General features: G+C 38.0%; 1 protein-coding gene across 1 annotated transcript in view; it reads right to left on the reverse strand.

The window, feature by feature from the left end:
* Positions 1-5,819: 5,819 nt before the first annotated feature.
* LOC139738613 (protein flightless-1 homolog) overlaps positions 5,820-19,284 on the reverse strand; it is a 46,536-nt gene continuing 33,071 nt past the window's right edge. Inside the window, exons 20-28 of the mRNA XM_071649228.1 lie at positions 15,255-15,363; positions 14,328-14,411; positions 12,320-12,416; positions 10,853-11,142; positions 9,985-10,190; positions 9,184-9,307; positions 8,221-8,403; positions 7,142-7,255; positions 5,820-6,356 (exon numbers count right to left, since the gene is read on the reverse strand). Coding sequence (XP_071505329.1) covers positions 6,222-6,356; positions 7,142-7,255; positions 8,221-8,403; positions 9,184-9,307; positions 9,985-10,190; positions 10,853-11,142; positions 12,320-12,416; positions 14,328-14,411; positions 15,255-15,363 — 1,342 coding nt within the window. The 3' untranslated portion in view covers positions 5,820-6,221. The remainder of the gene's footprint in view (positions 6,357-7,141; positions 7,256-8,220; positions 8,404-9,183; positions 9,308-9,984; positions 10,191-10,852; positions 11,143-12,319; positions 12,417-14,327; positions 14,412-15,254; positions 15,364-19,284) is intronic.

Genomic DNA, 19,284 nt, shown 5'->3' on the forward strand with positions numbered 1-19,284 from the left:
GCCCTGCGCGCGCGCCGCTACTACGCCCTATAGCGCGCAGCTTCAGTACCGCTCGCCGTGTTGTTTCGCGGAAACCGAAGAGCGGCGTGCACACAATACACGGAAGCGCAGCATTGGTATCGGTGCAGGCTACGATCGTAGGGAGTTGGAGGTGGCCACCTGCTCCCTGGATATGTAGCTCGCTGTGTGTATGGGCCTAGAATAGTATCTATAAAAGCTATAATGATATCTGATAAGGCTAACGTTGTAAATAGTCTTGTACTCGAGAATCAATTTCCAGATTGATTATCCACCACGCCAAGGAAATATTGACTGCAAGCAGGTTTTTTTTTTTTTTTTTTTTTTTTTTTTTTTTTTTTTTAAACTTCACCTGAGATGCCTACCGGTACCGGTACATTATATTCTCTACATTTGTGAAATTGCTAAAAATGTACCATCACTCCTACCTTAGGCCCTAATATAAACAATGAAGTGAGTAATATTTCCTTCCTTCTCCTCTCATGCCTTTTGCTTCCACATAAAATAAAACAAAGACAACTACATGCCCTTTTTTAGTTGCATCACTTCCTCCTGTTGTGGTTGTATCACACAAGTGCTGATATCTGTGCAAAGGGATAATGGGCCAAAGTTAAGTGTGCAGGGGCGCCGCTTCAGTGAGATGTGGAACATTATTGCTCTGTTCCATTTGCTTGTTGTAGGCATCTTGTGTCCATCATTCATTCTAATACCATTTATACTCGAGTACAACTACGCAATTAATCAATCCACCCATTCGTCTTTGATCGATCCATAACATATATTTATGACTTCATAATCACTTGAAATTATATTCAATCAAGTGAATCGTCCACACATTTAATTAACCTTATGGTGATCAATGGATTGATTGCTCAACTAATTAATATAAATCTCACATGACCCGAACAATCAATCCATACTGCAAGGATATTTTCGCTAATTCATATATATATATATACATATATACAGTATATATATATATATATATATATATATATATATATATATATATATATATATATATATACATATGTATGTATGTATATATATATATATATATATATATATATATATATATATATATATATAAATGAATGTTATCTGTAATCTTGCAATTTCTTTCTTCTACTGACATGAATGGGCACAAGTGAATAAATACTTCAAGAGTGGAATATCATAATGATGTATCATGAATTTATAAGAACATATTCATACAAACACATTTACATAAATATTGAACCATTAGCTTTATAATCTGTATTGGATGTCAGTCAATTAATTGAAAAGTTAGATTATCTCTTTTTATCTAACATCTCAATTACTGGTAAATGATGACAAATTAACTTTGAACCTAGAAGTACAGAGATTTTGGGGTTTTTGTTTTATAAACCTTGTTTAATGTTAACAAATTTACTAACAATACAATCCATTACTTTCTTATCACTTAGAAGATATCCACTTGCTGCTGTTATCTTCTGCTGCTAAGCTTCACTCTTACTTCAAAACAATTCTCTCCTTGTGTTTGGTTTAGCCTCATCCAAGAGGAATGAATGTATCAACAAACTTGTTTGATGCTACAAAAGTTCAGATTATTCAACCTCACATGCGCGCACACACACACAATTTTCATTCCACATGACAAATAGATAATACAACCCATATTTGTCAATGCGAGACATTTTATTCATACATAATGACAAGAAAAGAAGCATATGGAAGTTCCAGAATGTCTTGTATACTTTAATATTGTGACTCAAGATGGGAACGGAAGAAAATGGCAATAATAACAACAATAATAATGATTCTGGAGCACCCAAGAAGCCATATCACGTTTCACAGTCAATGCAAAACTGGAAATGAGTTGCTGAAAATAAATACTTGGCTTGAATAATCCCAGAAACACAGCAAAGAGAAGGAGAATACAAAGGGTAGATGAAAACAACTCATCATGACAAGTGCTGTGAATCTGAGAATCACAGCAAAATTAGCAGTTCAGACATAGTAGCAAACATGATCATAGTTTTAGCATACTGAAAAGTTTTTAAAAATGCTTTGGTGGAGGTGAAAAATAAAAGAATAAAAAAAAAAAACATTGCATACAAGAATACTGACTTGTCCAAACAAGATTGCAATAACAACTTACGTATATATTCAATTTGACTAAATCTCCTGGATTTTGTGCAGGAAACTCCACTGTTGCGAGCCACAGGCTTTGGGATAAAGCTCTAGAAGTAAGCAATGAAAAGTACTGGAAGAGGCTAATTTATTGTTTTAAAAAAATCATTCTCACTAATTCTATAAGTATAGAAATGTTTCTATTTAAAGTCTTATTGCACCTATACAAGTTAGTGAACAACACATTATTAGAACTACTCAATTCCTCAGATGCAAATTCCTCATTGCATCTACATCATATACAGTCAACCTTGCCTAAGTCGAATCCATTTGGACTGGAGAAATAACTTCAACTTAGAAAAAATTTGACTTATGAGGAATTAAAGTCAATAGAATATACAGAGAAGAGGACTTCAATAGACCTTTGACGTAGGGAATTATTCCACTTATGCGAGGTCGACTTAAAGTGTATCTGTACACAGAAATTAAGTTTTCTGACATTGTAGGTTATTGTATTGGCAATATCCCTATGAAATATAAGAGTGCAATGTTACTCACATACAGAGATATAGCAATATATAAAGAGACATAGAGCAATCTCTAAAATGCCAAAAATTACATGCGCCTTGATTTAAGAGTAGTCTTCTGGCCTTATCGACTGCATTCGATTGCGTAGTTCGATAATTTTCTGTACGATCAGTGTACTACGATACTCTCAAAACACGCAAACGCACGCAAATGTCCACGTACGCAGCTAGGATGAACTGCCACGCTGCACCGTGCCGGGCCACTGACTAGGCAGCCGCGGCAGCATCTACTCATGAATGTATATGGCTCAATGAGGCGATACCGATAGACAGTATTCGATATAGCTGTGTGCAGACGGAGGCAAACGAAGGAAACGTGCACACACCGACTGTCTACGCGCAGCTACTACTTTCAGATCTGGCTACTATTGCAGCCCGCACTAGTGCGTGCTGATTTATTAAAATTAATATTTCACAGTTTTGGGCATTTTTTTTTTTGTGATGGGATAGAATTTTCTCTACAGTTCTTAGGACATGCTCTCCCACCTCTCAAATTTAAATTTTAGGGGAGAGATTCCCTTTAAGCAAGATTGACTGTAGTCCTTACTTCACTCCTTCAGTGACTCCATACACAGCTACCAGGGCTAGACATTGATGTTTTTTCCTCTGGCGGCCCATTTAGACAACTAAAATCATTAAATTTGCAAAAGTTTGTGGCCCGAAATAGAAGTGTAGTGGCGCTAAATTACAGGAAACATAGTAATCTATTTTGAATCTCAGTTGTCTGATCAGGCCACAAGAAGATGTACTTTTTGAAAGTTTGGTGGCACGACATCAATTTTTAGTGGCCTCGGGCCACCACCAATGTCTAGCCCTGGCTATACAAGCCAACAATAAATATATGTCACTTTTTTTCTTTTTAACATCTACCCACACACACAAAAAAGGTACTGTTATCAGCAGAAGTAGAAACAAGGTTTGAATATCGACTGGCAAACCTCAAGACTCTAGCTGCCATTTTTTGTGAGTATCTGGCCCCATCCAGAACCCAGTTTCCTTTCACACATCCACCATGAACACAGACTCCCACATTTCCCCACTTGGGTTGATGTGATTAGGTTACTGCAGGTGCCACAAAGTATGTGAAATGGGACTTGTAGGCCTATTTCACAAGTACCGTAGTTATATTTGCGATAAAAAAACAGACTCAATGGAATGAGAAGTGAGTTCCATTATTCCTTTTTGAGAAGCTAAGCTGGCAAATTTCCCACAATAAGGAACAAATAATTTACGTTTCTGATATGAGAAGCAACATTTTGGTGTGCTGTTAATAGCCCAGATACATGGTATCAGTTAATTTGCAAACTTTGCAAAATCAAACCTCTGGGGAAATATGTGGCGTCTACAGTAACTCACAGAAATTATATGATATTGGTACATTCAGTTTACTAAAATAGCTGAACACGAACAGAAGTTTGGCCTCATCCTTGACTAAAACTGAAAAATGTAGGGGCATTCAAATAAAGAATTAAACAAACCTTTCATTGAGTGATTACATGCTAGGTTAATTCCTCTGACAAAGTCGATTCATGTAAAAATCAATTAGCCTATTTCAGCAAAATACAGATTTTATGATATTCATATACTAGTTTAGAAACCTCATAAGGTCTATTATTAAAATAATGTTCTACATAACATGGTCCTGTTGTACACAGCCACTTTCCTTATGTTTCTTGTTTATGAATTTGAAAGTATTACTTGGTGCATGTTACACATACATTCACTATATTTCTGCTCTTTACAGTAAGCTCTTAGTCTGTACTCAAGGGGATTAGATATCTCATGCAACTGGCTAATTCCTGCACAGTATATCCTGTTTCAAAACTGCACTGATTATCACCACACTTTCACTGAGCATATGTCTATATCATGATTGATATCATTAATTTCATATGATATCTATGTGGCTGCATGTCTCAGTACCAGTTCATTCTAAATAATAAGCGTAACGGTATACTTGATACACCTCGTAGGTATGGGTCACACATGCACATTTTTAGAGAGAAGGAATTTGTTTGCTACATATCTATGTGAAATTTTCAGTAAAAGTAATTTTGGTATTGCAACGTATGTCAAAAAAGTACAGAGTGTAGTATTAGTGGTGTAAACTGTCTTTTGCAGTCTAGATGAGTCAAAAGCCTCGGGTATTTTTTTCCTCTGGGAAAAGGGGGAGGGGGAGGTTTACATGGTATAAACTTGTAGCAAACCATGAATGCTTGCCGTACAGGCTGTTCAGGAAGTGCTAAGGAGTTTTATACCTTTGTAATCACAGGCATACATGTACATAATCATTTTCTGACCATCATACAGGGAGTAATACAGAAATAAAATCACACTGTCATCCCTTACAGAGTAAATCAATGTCCGAGCTTTCATACCCAACTATAGTCATAGTACATTACATGACAGAGAAAACTGTTTATAAAGTCAACCTGTCTATAAGGACTATCTGTTTATAAAGGACACGGAAAGAGTGGTCTCACAGAGAGGTGGTTCTTTGCAGACAGGTAATCCCCAATGCGGGACTGACTACATCTGCTTATTCGTCATGTTAGTGCATAAAACACTCATTACGTCGTGGACATCTCTCTGGTCAACCTTAGACTCTCTGAGTTCATTAGCTCAAGGATGAACTCTCCAATCTGCATTCTTCTGCAATCAGCAATCTTCAGCAATATACAATGAAAGGAGGAACTTGGAGTTCTTTGAACATGGTACTCAAGTGGTCAACTCATTTGGCATCATGCACAGTATGATCTGGGATGCCAACCTTGTACATATCATTGCATTATTCGGAGGGCTGAAAAGGCATATCTTTTAAGGAAAACAGTATTTTCACCTTTCCTGCAATAAATATGAGTAGGAACAATTTGGGAAAAACAGCATTTTCCATGAAACATGCTGTATTTTTGGCAAAAAAACAAAACAGCACAAAATACTGCAAGAAAGTAACAGTTTGGCAACTCTGTATGATCTCCACCTTTCCATGGTGATACAGGCATGAATGCAGAGTAATATTGACCCATCTTAAACCTGTTGCAACATTCTGACATCATACATCACTAGGGTCACAGGAGATATTCTATTTTTCGTTTCCAAGTTTCTCACAGAAAACCTTTCAGGGTCGCATGTTGTTGAGATGTACATATGTTTGGTGTTGCTTAAGCCAAAACAGGCCAAACGTGTCCCAATACTGTACCACTTGCTCCTGCTGCGGGATAATCTATAGGGATGGGATCGGCTAAGATCGTATAAAGGCTGAAGGCGTCTCAATGGAGACTGGTGAACAGCTCACACGTGCCAAGCTCCATCTGGGAGACCAGTGCACTAACCCTTCTCAGGACTCTTTCTGATCCCAATCCACACATCCTTGCCCTGTTGTTCTCGTCAAATGATGGCGTCCCTTCACAATCACTCCATAAATGTGTTGTTCCACTGTCTCCTTTACACTATTTTTGCATGGTCTGAAAAATAGACCTTAACCCTTTGACTCCATCTAGTCTACTTGGGTGCTGACTTGAAGAGCCCCCAGCCGTGGAAGCAGCGGATGAACTTCCACGTCTCCTTGCCCTTTTTAACCACGGCAAACTTCCTCGGGTTGTCCGGCTCCTTGTTCTTCATGTGTTGCACGTAGACCTGTGGTCAGATGGTCAGAGAAACAGTAATGACAGAAGTTACTGTCTGCGTCACTTTCCTCCATTTTGCTCTTCCTTCTCTAGGAAGAGACAGTCGCCTTTTTTTTTATTCCATGAAATAAAGTTCTTCCCTACAGCACAATATTTCTAATTGGTTGCATTGCTTTAAGCATTCCAAATGAAATACCCAAGTGACATTATCATGCTGACTTAAAAAAAAAAACAATTATTTTCTTTGATTCTTAACAACATACACAAACCTTACTTTATTTGAATGCAGTTATTTTATCAGGTCTCATACTTTACACCTTGTTTCAGTTCAAATTATTGCCTGTCTCATGTCCGTTCTCTGTATAATTTCACGCCTACAAATTCGGGAACCTACAGTTTCTACAAGCATCATTACTTTTATGTAGGCCCCATCATATTTCTGACATTGATTTGTGATATCCTCAGATGATAATGACCATTTATATTTGTGTTTAATGTTGGTTTGTCTTTTTTTTTTCAAACATGAGATATGGTTGTATATATTTTGTACTTTTGTTTTATTGTCAATCATTTAGTAATCCCATCACTGAGAAAGTGGAAATATGAAATAAACTTGAAACTTGAAAACTTGAAACTTGAAAAAACAACAACATAGATTTATATGACATCATCACGATACTGTTCTTCATGTCTTTAAGTGGCAAATTAAAATGACTCAGCAGTACTATGAGACTTAGATGCATCAGGTGATACCAGGAGAATGAGATTCTACAGGAAGTAAAACCTCCAACTGACCTGAGAACTCTTGTAGGCCAGCTTCTTCTCCACATCGCTGCTGTCCGGTCCCAGCCACAGGTAGACCTCATTACCCGTGTCCAGAATCATTACATCATCATCAGCCAGGTCATCCTGGGGTGGGTGGGGGGGGGGGGGGGGGGGGGAATAGTTAACAATGCAGTTAGCTCCCATTATAACAAAAATCTAAAGACTAGCAGTTCTCTTTCGTTATATCATAATTTCATAATGGACGAACAATGCAGTATAAAAAGATTATCAACAATAATTTAATGAAATAATAAAATAATGAAAGTGGAAACTTTTGCAGTGTGGAAATTTTGACACATTTTGTGCAATATGAAACAGGGTCAAAAATAAGAGAAAGCGACTGCTCCTGCTTGTAATAGTAAGATATATTATCTCTTTGATTCCATGAAAGTACAAACATGAAATTAATTTTACCTGAGTGTGAAAAAAATTACTCAGGCAAAGATATTAAACTTTTACAGTATTGGTCATAACAAGGTAAAACTGGTAGTCCCAGCGACCTTGTTATAGCACTAATAGTATTTTTCTGTATTAGTAAACAATGCAGGTCATCATCATCTATACAGGATGTTTTAGCGGCTCATTGTAAATGCGTATTCTCAACCATTCGATTTTCATTGTGCAATAAGAGAGCGTATTGAACGAAACACATAGGCCAATGTATTAATCCCCCCATAGGCTAACATTGTTAGTGGCAGTGCAATAATACACCATATTTTGTCTCGTCTGATGCGCGAGTGCTTGCTGACTGCGTGAACGCTTGCTACTAGTGCGTGAACTCTTGATACAATTTACAAGCGCATAAACATCTTTCTAGTTGCTTCATAGGCCTACTCCTCTTTCACTGCCGAGTTAACTTAAAAGACGAGTAGAAGTACAGTACAGTACAGTTTATGCCTTCTCTACATAATGATTACAGATGATGATAATTATATTGGATGGCTTTAATTCATGGAATATCAAGGAATATTGCACTCGTTAGGGCCAATAGTCCCTGGTATCCCATTCATAGCCATCCAATACAACAGAAATGTCACACTCTGCTATACCTGACAGAAATCGGAGCACTTCTCAGACACGGTGAAGAAGCCCTTCTCGTTGGAGCAGCGGAAGAGGCGTGATTTCCTCATGTACTCGGCATCCTTGTCATAGTTTCGCCTGCTGCCGAGGGCGACCCACCAGAAGTTCTCCGGCTCCTCTCCTTCAGCCAGGAGCTGGTGGCTGTACATGTCCTGGAAACAGGCAACATTACTTGACAGTTATACTCAAATGCTATTAACGTTGATAGATACATAGATAGGCGTATGTATGGATAAATGGAATGGATGGACGGACGGACAGAAGGACAGATAGACAGATAGATAGATAGATAGATAGATAGATAGATCGATAGGTAGATACAACACATAGATAATAGGCATATTGATAGTTTGTGAAGTCAATGATCGTAATTATCAATTGATATTTGACAGTTATACTCAGATGCTAAGTTGAAAGATAGAAATATACATAGATAGATAGACAGACAGATAGAAAGATAGGTACATAGATAGATAAATAGACAAAAAGATAAGTAGACAGATGATTTATGAAGGGAATGATCGCAATTATTTGATATTTGACAGTTATACTCAGATGCTAAGTTGAAAGATGGATAGATAGATATATAAATAGATATATGGATGGATAGACTGATTGATAGATAGATAGATAGATAGACAGAAAGATAGGTAGACAGAGTGATAGTAATGAAGTCAGAGATTGTAATTATCATTTGATATCGAACACAAGGCCAGTAAAATCAATGCACAGCTCTCGACAAATCGCATTGCAGAATTTTCCCAACCTGTTCTGTACAAATTCTTGAAAGCATATGCCTCACGACAATGAACTAGTGCATGGTATCTACATCAACAGGCATGTGGTATGAGGTTACATAACAGTGAATGCACTATCATGTCTAGACACAACAGAAGCACTATAACTGCGGGGTGTCTGAGCCGAAGACTTACATCAAACATCTCGTATGCCATCTCTTCTGCTATCCGTGACATGTCTTGATTAGCCTTGGATCCAATCCATGTGTAGACAATTCCTTTACTGTCTTGACTGTCAAATGGAACTTCGAGGATGTAGCTGAAAAGGAAACACAAATTGTAAATGAGTAACAATGAAATGACTTTTTTTTTTAAAATGAGGCCATGCACAGTTGCCACATCAATCTCATATGAAGTCGAGTGATTTCATGTAAGAGCATATCATACCAAACTACACTGCGTTGAAGAGATACTCTAGCATGCAGAGATATACATGCCTTCAAGCAATGCTGCATGATATATCATTGAGAATTCTTCTTTCTGCACCACAGGCTTGCAATATAGACCTGTTCAGTTTGGGTGCTTTTGTTTTATATTGATGTCCATTTCAGCCATAACTGGGGGCTCTAGTATGTCTAACAATAGTTATGTCTATGTCTAGAGCTATAGTTATGTTATGTTATCTCTATGTTATGTTATATTATGTTATAACATAACATAGTTATGTTATGTTATCTCTATGTCTAGAGCTATAGTCAGCAATCATCTTGTCAAAAAAGATGAATCCTTGTTTAGAGCATAGAGTGATATTGTCACAGGTAGTACTGAATTTCATTTCATGATTGGATACTTTTACTCTGACAAAGTAAAGTGATACTATAATTCATACACAAATTATGTGACGATTCATTATAAAAAAGATTATGTCATAAATCTGGGTTGGACATTTGACGCAAACTTCAAGAGCAGAACTCTGTAATGACACCATCTCCTCACCAGAACTCAGGGTTGAGCCACTGGGCCGTGGGGTGGACTTGGATGCAGCGGGTGCACAGGGGTCCTCCGTTGGCCCTGATGTGGTACAGCTTGGGGTTAAGGTCCTTGGGCGTGTCCTCTGACTGAGCGTTGGGGAGCGGGCGTCTGCCGCGATGGATGACAAACTTCTTCTTGAAGTGTGAGAGGAACTTGAGGTTCTCTTGTTGCTGTAGGGAAGGAGAGAGAAAAAAAAAACACAATTGAATGTGTTTGTGATGGTTTATGCTATGTTTCATGCTGTACAAAGTTTTATATCAAATTTTTCTGCTACATATCTGTCATATTTGTCATATAGCGTTGTAGTTCTCTAATAGATTTTCAGCATTCCCTTTTTTCTACATATTATCAACACTTCTGACAAATGCTAACAGTGTCATCTATTTTTTTTTTTACAAATGACAACATATACCAGTATCTGTTACAAAAATTTTTGTCCTGACATTATCAACATCAACATCACTGCTTGTCTATAATCTTGCTGAATTGATAAGAAGAACCAATAACCATGATTACTGAAATATCTCATGATGTAACATTTTTAAAAATACATCCTTTCATATCATGCTACTTTTTGTTTGTTTGTTGAGACCCCCTCATCTTGCTGGCATGTTTTGAAAATGGGGTCGAGTAGGGGTCTATAGCAAAATCATAAATTGCCATCTTTGCTCAAGACTGCACACATGTATACATTTGTGTCCTTAGGACTACAGTGAAATGAATTGTACTAATTTCTATCCCTGCTGAAGCTGCACACATAGTTACATATGTGCCTTGGTCTATAGTAAAATCATGAATTGGAGTGATTTCTTTTCCTGCTACACACACGTACCTGGCAGAGTCGGACGACCTCCAACTTGTCGCCGAAGAGCGACTCAAACTTCTTCTGCAGGCTGAAGGTGAAGGTGAGCCATCCCATGTTGCTGGCCTCGCGGCCCTGCCAGAAGTAGACGGTGCACTGGAAGTCCTCCTCGGCCGCCACCTCGTCGTCCTCATCCTCATCATCCTTCTCCTCCTCCGCTCCCTCCTTCCCGTTCTCCTCCCCATCCCCGTCCTCCGGGAGATCCCGGGGCACCCAGTAGCGGCAGAGGAAGACGTAGCAGTCCCCACTGTAGAAGTGACCTGGGGCAGGGTGCGGGCAAAGAAGGATAAAGAGCATGGATTAACATTTTCATGCTGTCTATAGTAAAAGTGGAAATATTTTGTGGAACATGAAACTTGCACAAAAATAAAAGTGCACTGAATTTTTGCTTGTCTAACGGAATATCCTGTAGCATGAGTGAATGTTCTGTTGCTATACTGACCACATACCCTATACAATACTGTATAAGCTATTATATTTGCAAATTTTGCAAATCACCGTTGGACCACGAAGTTAACAACACATGAATATATCTCGAACTGACAGGCATTAGTACACGTATGATAGCGTCTGTGTCAAATTTGCGAAATCAACATCTCGCAAAAATGTCTGTGACCTCATTCGTGAAAATATCTTTACCCGAAAATAAAAGCTTCTACAGTAGTATGGATTGTGCTGCCAAAGCCCTGAACTGCTGCTGCAGTAGTGAGCTGTCTGAAGTGCTCTGACTATTCGCCAAATCCAAACATGAGAAATTCATCTTACCCTGCCAAGCACGAAAAATTGCTCGAAGGCAAAACACCTGCTTTTACGGTATTCTTGATCAAGGTTAACTCCCAATGTTTGTTTGCACTATATCACAGTAGCAGTTCTCAAAAACACTCAGGGCTGGCAGCATTCAAAGTCAAAATCAGGAACGTTCAAGAAAGCAGTCTGACATAAACTTGTGTGAGATACATGCATACCAGTATGCTGTATATTTCCAATATCAGGGATGAATTTGTATTGTCTTGAGACAGGAGATATATCAGTTTTCAAGAAAAAAGCCTGCAAGTCGGTCACTAATAATGAATACGGTACCAAATTCCTTACCCTTCTTTATCTTTTCCCAACCTACATACAGACAGGATATGAGCAGTGCAGCTACACATAGTTTCACATGTTCGTGGCAATCATACGAGAGACATTCAAAAAAGCAGTGCAACACCAATTGTGTGAACAGGAGTCACCTTCAAAGGGCAAGTGAAATCTACCATGCATATACTTCTCCCACTGGTTCGTAAAAGCTTGAGACACCATCCCCAAAAAAAGACATTAAAAAAAAAGAAATCTTACAAAAAACCTCATTCACAGAGAGAGGAAGAGGGTTGGGAGATTGTTAAAGAGGTGCTTGCACAAAGCGTGATTTATCTATGTATCTATGTATTTTCAGCCTACCGGTCTCCGAATCAGGCAGACGGGCAAACTTCCGCCCCTCCAAGACAAACGCCTCCATCCCATCCAGATCCTCATTCCACTCCTCCATCAGTTGGTCCTGAGAAGACAAACAAATGCAAGGATGACTTATAATATTCTCCAAGGTAACATGACATTTGCTCCTGTGACAATTGCTCCGGTCATATTTTTCTCTAAGGTCGAAGGGTTGGGGTTGTGATAGGGTTTTAGGTTTAGTTTGATGTGAGGATTAGGGCTAGGATTATGGTTATGCTTGGGGGTAGAATTTATGTTTGGCTTAACATACAGATATTTCATGTAATCAATTGTCGCAGGAGCAAATGTCATGGAACCATCCCCTACAATATCTTGCATAAACTAATGACGTGACTGGGTAACATATTCAGATTGTAAACACTGATATTTTAGAGTATTGATATTTAAGCATATGGTAGTTGATCAAATATTTTTGTAAGTTATTGGTTCCAAGCTTTGCAGTTTCCTCATTATCATAACTGAAAAAAAATAAGACAAGCATTCATTAAAAAGAAAAAGAAATGTTCTGTGAAAACATTGCTTGAAATGAGACCACATCTCTCAGAAAATGTAATGGTAATAGTAGGCACTCAGAGACTCGGGAGATCTCACGTTTTCGCCAGGAGATCTCCCGCTGAAAACCAACTTTCGCAAAATCTCCCGTTCTCCCGCTTGAGATTTAATTTCTCCCGCCCTGGCGCTGTGTCTCCTGTTGGAAAAGATTTCTTACTTATTGCTATTGTATGTTGGGAAAAAAAAAGCCTTAGATAGCACCAGAAAGCATCTAGAACCCTAGGAACTTTGTGCCTCGCACACATCAACTTGGAGTCTCCCGTTTGCTAGGGGTTTCAGGCGGGAGAATCTCCAGATCAGAAGGTGCTTTGGGTTGGAGTCTCTGGGCACTCGATGTTGCAATGCTAATGTGCCGGCCTTGGACAGTGTGTGCACGCAAATTTTTGTTTCAATTTTTATCCATATATGGTGCCACACTGTTATTTTTTAAATACACAGCCTATTCATGAAATTAGCTAAATAAAAGCACAACAAAAATCTCAGTGTCTACAGAAGTTGATTGTAAAGATATCGACAGTACATACATCTACATAACTTATAGGCTTTTTCTTTTTCTGGCATGGTACATAGATTTCTGGCTGATCATGTTTGCTCACTGCCACTAGTATTACAAGTGTCCAGTTCCAAACTTCTTGGGGTCAGGATCGTTCAGTATTGTGTGAAACACATCATTTCAGTTCATTTTCTCTGTATTATTGCTTATTACATGTCCAGGGTTACAAAAATCTATAAAAGTTACATAGATTTGAAAAAAATGTTTTTTTGCCCGTAAGCATGCCTACACGGTGTACTTTGCTGTCTCAGAATAATGTGGCACTCAGGGCCCTTACACTGTGGCGATTAAAGAGTTAATGCAAACAGCTCTCTTGAATGAGCTGTAATATCTTTGTACATCGTAGTATCTTTGAAACACACAACTTTCTTAATACAATTGAATTACGTTTCGTTTAAACCGTATATTGCTGTCATGCATAAAGGGAAAATGAAACTTCTGTGATCACAAGGAGTAAGCGCTGTCCACCATTACCAGAAGAGGCATGATAATTGGGCAAGATTGATGTGACGCAAAGTACCCATAACCTCCTTCACGTACTAGAGATTGCCAGCTGTATAAGCAGAGAATACTGAATACTGCAGTGAAAATACTCCACCCTCTAGCAAATAATATGTACTAAATTTTCTGGGACTGTGCCCTCTATAGTAATGGCAGACCTTGCTCCCCTCACTCACAGATCAATTGTACAAGGTGTGTTGCAAGTCAGCACTCTAGTACTAACTAGCTTGTAACCTCTTTGGTTTGCACACACTCGGCAGTTCATTTCTCTTCCACATTGACTTGGCAGCTAATGAGATCTCATTTAAAAAGGGAAAAAAAAAAACAGAATCCAGAAGGTGTACTTACAGCTTCATTCAGTGACATGGCAGGCTGGCGTGGCATGAAGAGAGCTGAGAGATCAGTCTTCAACTCATCTTTTTCTTGAGCGTCCTGCAATGAAGAGCAAATGGAACAACATTTTCAGCGACGAAGTGTAGTACCAGTGTGTGATTACACACAAGATGAAACACACACCCTAGAGCTTAGATTAGACATGTCTACATGTGATGATTATTTTCAAATGTTTCAATAATAATGATAATCAGTTCCTAGTACACATTATATCATAAGTCAATTTGCATGTTCCTAATGAACCAGAAAGGATGAAAAAAACAAAATCCAATATTTTGCACTATGAAAAGCAATAATGGAGTTAAGTGAATAAATTTGGCATCGGACACAAATATACAGCAATGATAAAACCAGACTGATAACTAAATCATACTGGCAGGGTAAGGTCATAGTAATGCTCTGTCTACAAATAGGGGGGAAAAAAACCCAAAAGCTTTTTTTCCAAGAGAGCCAGGCTATAGTTTGTCCAGTATTATATGCCATTATGCACATTTTGTGATGGAGTTACATGTAATTCATGAGCGACTTTGTACCAAACTTACAACAACATGCAGATTGTGTATACTCTACGTGAAGTAACATATTCAATCACAGATATGTGCACATGGGACTTGCATAAGATTTCTGTCTTTACTTATGCAGCACAATTGTGCTTTTCTTTTCTCACCAATATCCTACATTAATATTATACACTATTTCTTGATTAATGTCAATATGTAAGCAACAAAGATCTATGCAATGTTTTATATCATGTTTTCTTTCACAGAGAAAAAAAAAAGAAAGATAATATTCAGTTCTCCAAGTTCTCAATAGAGTCAGGTGAATTACACACAAACAGCAGTACATTTTATGGTCACAACTACAGTAGTAACAACATCCTACCTTTTGCACTACAGGCTTCCTTAGAACTTGATCCGCACTGCGGGTGTAGTCCACCGCCAGTACGTCATCCCAGCCGGGGAATTTGGACTTGAATACTTGGCTCTCATTCCTGAAGACAATAGAGAATTAAGGAACATGCAAAGAGTTAAGGGTAAAAATGACTGAATTTTGTCTGAAAAAACATGTGTAACATTGATTTCAGTGAAAATTTATAACCCTTACACGATGATGGGAGGAATCCTTTGCATCTCCTATAGTTTGGTTTAGTTCTTCTGTGTAACCATGATGGATATGGTAGTCCTTTTGACTTTACTTTGAATTTTTCTATGTACACACACTCTGAGCAAAATTTCAGCTCACTATCATTCATCACATTCTAGCCTGACCAGTGAATGGGTGTAACAAATAACAGGTAATTATTAAACAGCTGCAACAATATTTACAGAAGATTAAATGAGTTGAATCACACCATATGTTACATAATTAACTAAACCTATCCATGTTTTTCACTTCTATACGGGTTTCCCAATATCCATTACATAATAATCTGTAGATGGCATATAAACTTAGAACAGTAATGCCAATTGTGGCTGTAACCACTCTTACAGACATTCATACTTTCTGCTGGGAGGAGTAAGAACTGAATCTGCCCAGAATAAAACAAGCCAATTTACATAATTCAAATTGGAAAAAAGAAAGAAAAAAAAATACATAAATGTATATACATCTGGAAGCCTGCATGGCAAGTTATCAATCCATTTGAAATTCCAACACTGATGAGCACATTTCTATTGACATTTTGCACTGCACTGGCAGGAGAATAATTCTACAGGTGATCAGGTGACATGTGAATGCTAGTGTGAACACACGTCTGATGCAATGGAGACCAAATCACCTATGGCACAACAGAAACAAATGCATTCAATGTTAGTTACAGCATACACACACACACACACGCACACAGTTGTTATACATTTGATCATGAGTACATTCATAGATATTTCCAATCATGTTAAGATCCATCTAAAGGTTTGGTGGTCAGCGCACTGGAGGCAAAGAATGGGACAAAAACCACAGCAATACATTCAATGTTTACAAGATCAAATGAGAAGCAACCAACTGTAAAAGCTGCAAAAACATGATTGGTGGCCAGAGCGAGAGATCTACTGGCTGAGATCAATCTATTGGAATACTGTAAAAGTGGAAATTTTCACGGTGTTGAAATTTTCGCGATCACAAACTACGCGAAAACAAAAGCACACAAATATTTTTGCTTGCCATAAATTCCAGTATTTGATGTCTTGATTCTGTGGATTTAAAAACATGCAAAACTCTTCTAACCCGGCTGAGCCCAAAAATATCCACTTTTACAGTTACACTACATTTTCATTGCTATATAATCTCATTCTCTGACAAAAAATGGATCACCAGGTAAACATGAACACATCTCTGACGTGCTTTGTGACAGTGAAGTAAAGTCCCTGATAGAATCAAGTTTCGACTTACAGATTTACAACACTTCTCAAATGTGTGCTCTTTTACAGTTGTTTGACAATGTTCGCATCACCAAGAATTCTTGCAAATGACTTTCGACAATAATGTATGCACACTCCAGTTACTGGGTTAGATGAATCACAACACAACACTGACCATTAGATAATGCATGATACATACATGAATGATGAAATGATATTCTCTTTTCCTGTTTCAATACACTATATCACACTGCTATATTCTATAAGCAGATATGATTCAGGTTAGTTAGAACGCCATTTTTTTTCTCTAAGATTTACAACGAAAAGTCTCATATATCTGAGGATATTGTGATATAAGAACTAACATTAAGATACATATCGTGAGAGAGAAAAGGATAAATAAATGAATGAATAGATACATAAATGTATATACACAGATAAACAGACAAATAGATAAGATAGATAGATAGATAGATAGATAGACAGACAGATAGATACATTGTAGATAGATACAGTGTATATTGCCAGTCATTTGTTTACCAACATGACAGCAATTTATTCATCTTAAGTTGTTATTCTTTTAATACTAAGTGTCTCACACAGAAATTTGAACAGTAGAATAGAGAATGCAAAGGAAACAGTTGAGCTTGGTTTGATGTGATTTTAAGATACCACAGCCATGGGAATAGAAGAACAACTATTCATAATTAACTATGAAAGGAATGATGGAGTGATAATATATGATTCCTCAATTTGTTTATTACCCAATATCTACAAGATGAATAGATTTAATCACAATTCCTTTGACAGATGCCATACAATTAGAGGATTAACATTGACAAAATGAGCCGGGGGAAGACAGATGAACAAAATGACAGACAGAGAGAGATGGATTAAAAAAAGAGACACATCAAATGAACAGGAAGTAGAAGGAAGTAGAAAGGGGGAGATAGGGTTATTGACAGAAAAAACATATGAACACAGGTAGACACAAAGGGAGGAAGGTGCAAAGACCTATAAATATAATACACATCGTATGTGTGTTATGTAAGATTCATTGAAGATAGACAGATAAACACTAAAAGAGAGATGAAGAGAATATGAAATACTTATATCACAATACCAAAACGGACAAACAAACCAGGACAAACGATATGCTGTACAGGACAATAAACTAGAATGGACAGTAAACTGGCCAGTAAACATTACAGCCACAAAGGGGAGAGCAGTTTGCTGATTGGCAAGCATGTCAAAATGGAGACTTTCATTATCTCAATTTCTATGACACGTACAAAATTTCACCTTTGTGAAGTATTAAGTCACTCAGTTTGATTTAACAACATCCACCATAAATTTGAATACACGGAACCACTGCCAACATACTTGTTTGATTTTAATGGATCCAAAGTCTATAAGCATCTATCGAAAACGAAAATACAAGTTAAGGATATTGGAATTCTGCAACTAGTATAAAAGCATACCCAAAAATAGCAAGAGAATTTGAAGCCTGAGATCTGTGAAAATAATCAGCTTTACAACATATCCTCTTTCCTTTTTTTTTACTTCAAAAGACCACATAAACACACAAAGACAAGATGACGACCTCTGACAAGAGAAAGATGCAGAAGTAGTCAGAGATAAACTTTGACACATGCGAGAAGCTCAGGCAGATGATTTCAGGCACTGACCAGGGGGGCAGCAGACGCATCTCCAAGGCAACCTGTCACACAATGGATGCATCTCTGGGAAGGGCTCAGGCACCCTTCACCCCTCCACTTCCCAACCCCAAACCCTTATAATCTTGTGACTGTCCGTGGCCCCGCCTTACCCCGCACCACCCGCCCTGCAGGGCGAGCCCTGTCGAGACCCGTGGCGTGATCCCGGACCCTGCTGACCGTACTGCTTGATCATACGGCTGATGACCACTTCAGCTGTCCGCGTGTAGTCCACGGCGAGAATCTCGTCCCACGACTCAAAATGCTGCTTGAACATCTGGGGCTCGTAACTAGTTATGGTTATTTGTCAGTGAGACGACATTCGTTAGGGAAAAATACAGGTTTCATGAGGAAATGAGACTGTAATGAAAAAAAAGGGTTTTCTTGCAAAGAGAAAGAAAAATAAAGTGTAAGCGTCAATCACTATAGAACTTGTTATAAATCTCTTAACACTTTCCTTCCCCTCAGAAAAGCCCTCATAAACTGATACCTAGAACAATGAATATTGTGTCACCCTTCTTAATCAAACACTGCATCTCTTCACATACAATATCAAGGAGACACATGGTGACATACAAAAAGTATTGGCCTAATCAAACAAAGTAATTTGCAATTTTCTTTCATAGATGTTCTCTTCTAAATCTTATAGCAAAGCAGTGTGACACAAATACAACGACACTCGGTCATCAATGTGTATTTGGTGAACTTCAACTTGTGAAATACAGCATACTTGAAGAGAAAGTGCAAGACATTGTAAATCAGATTATATTCAAGACTTATTATTCAGACAAGCTGATATCAAAACAAAGGCAGGCCATTTGATTTAAAACAGGAGTTTAA

The sequence above is a fragment of the Diadema antillarum genome, unplaced genomic scaffold (genome assembly GCF_040938485.1).
Source record: "Diadema antillarum isolate AM-2024a unplaced genomic scaffold, OU_Dant_1.0 seq00000759_RagTag, whole genome shotgun sequence".
Lineage (NCBI taxonomy): Eukaryota > Metazoa > Echinodermata > Echinoidea > Diadematoida > Diadematidae > Diadema > Diadema antillarum.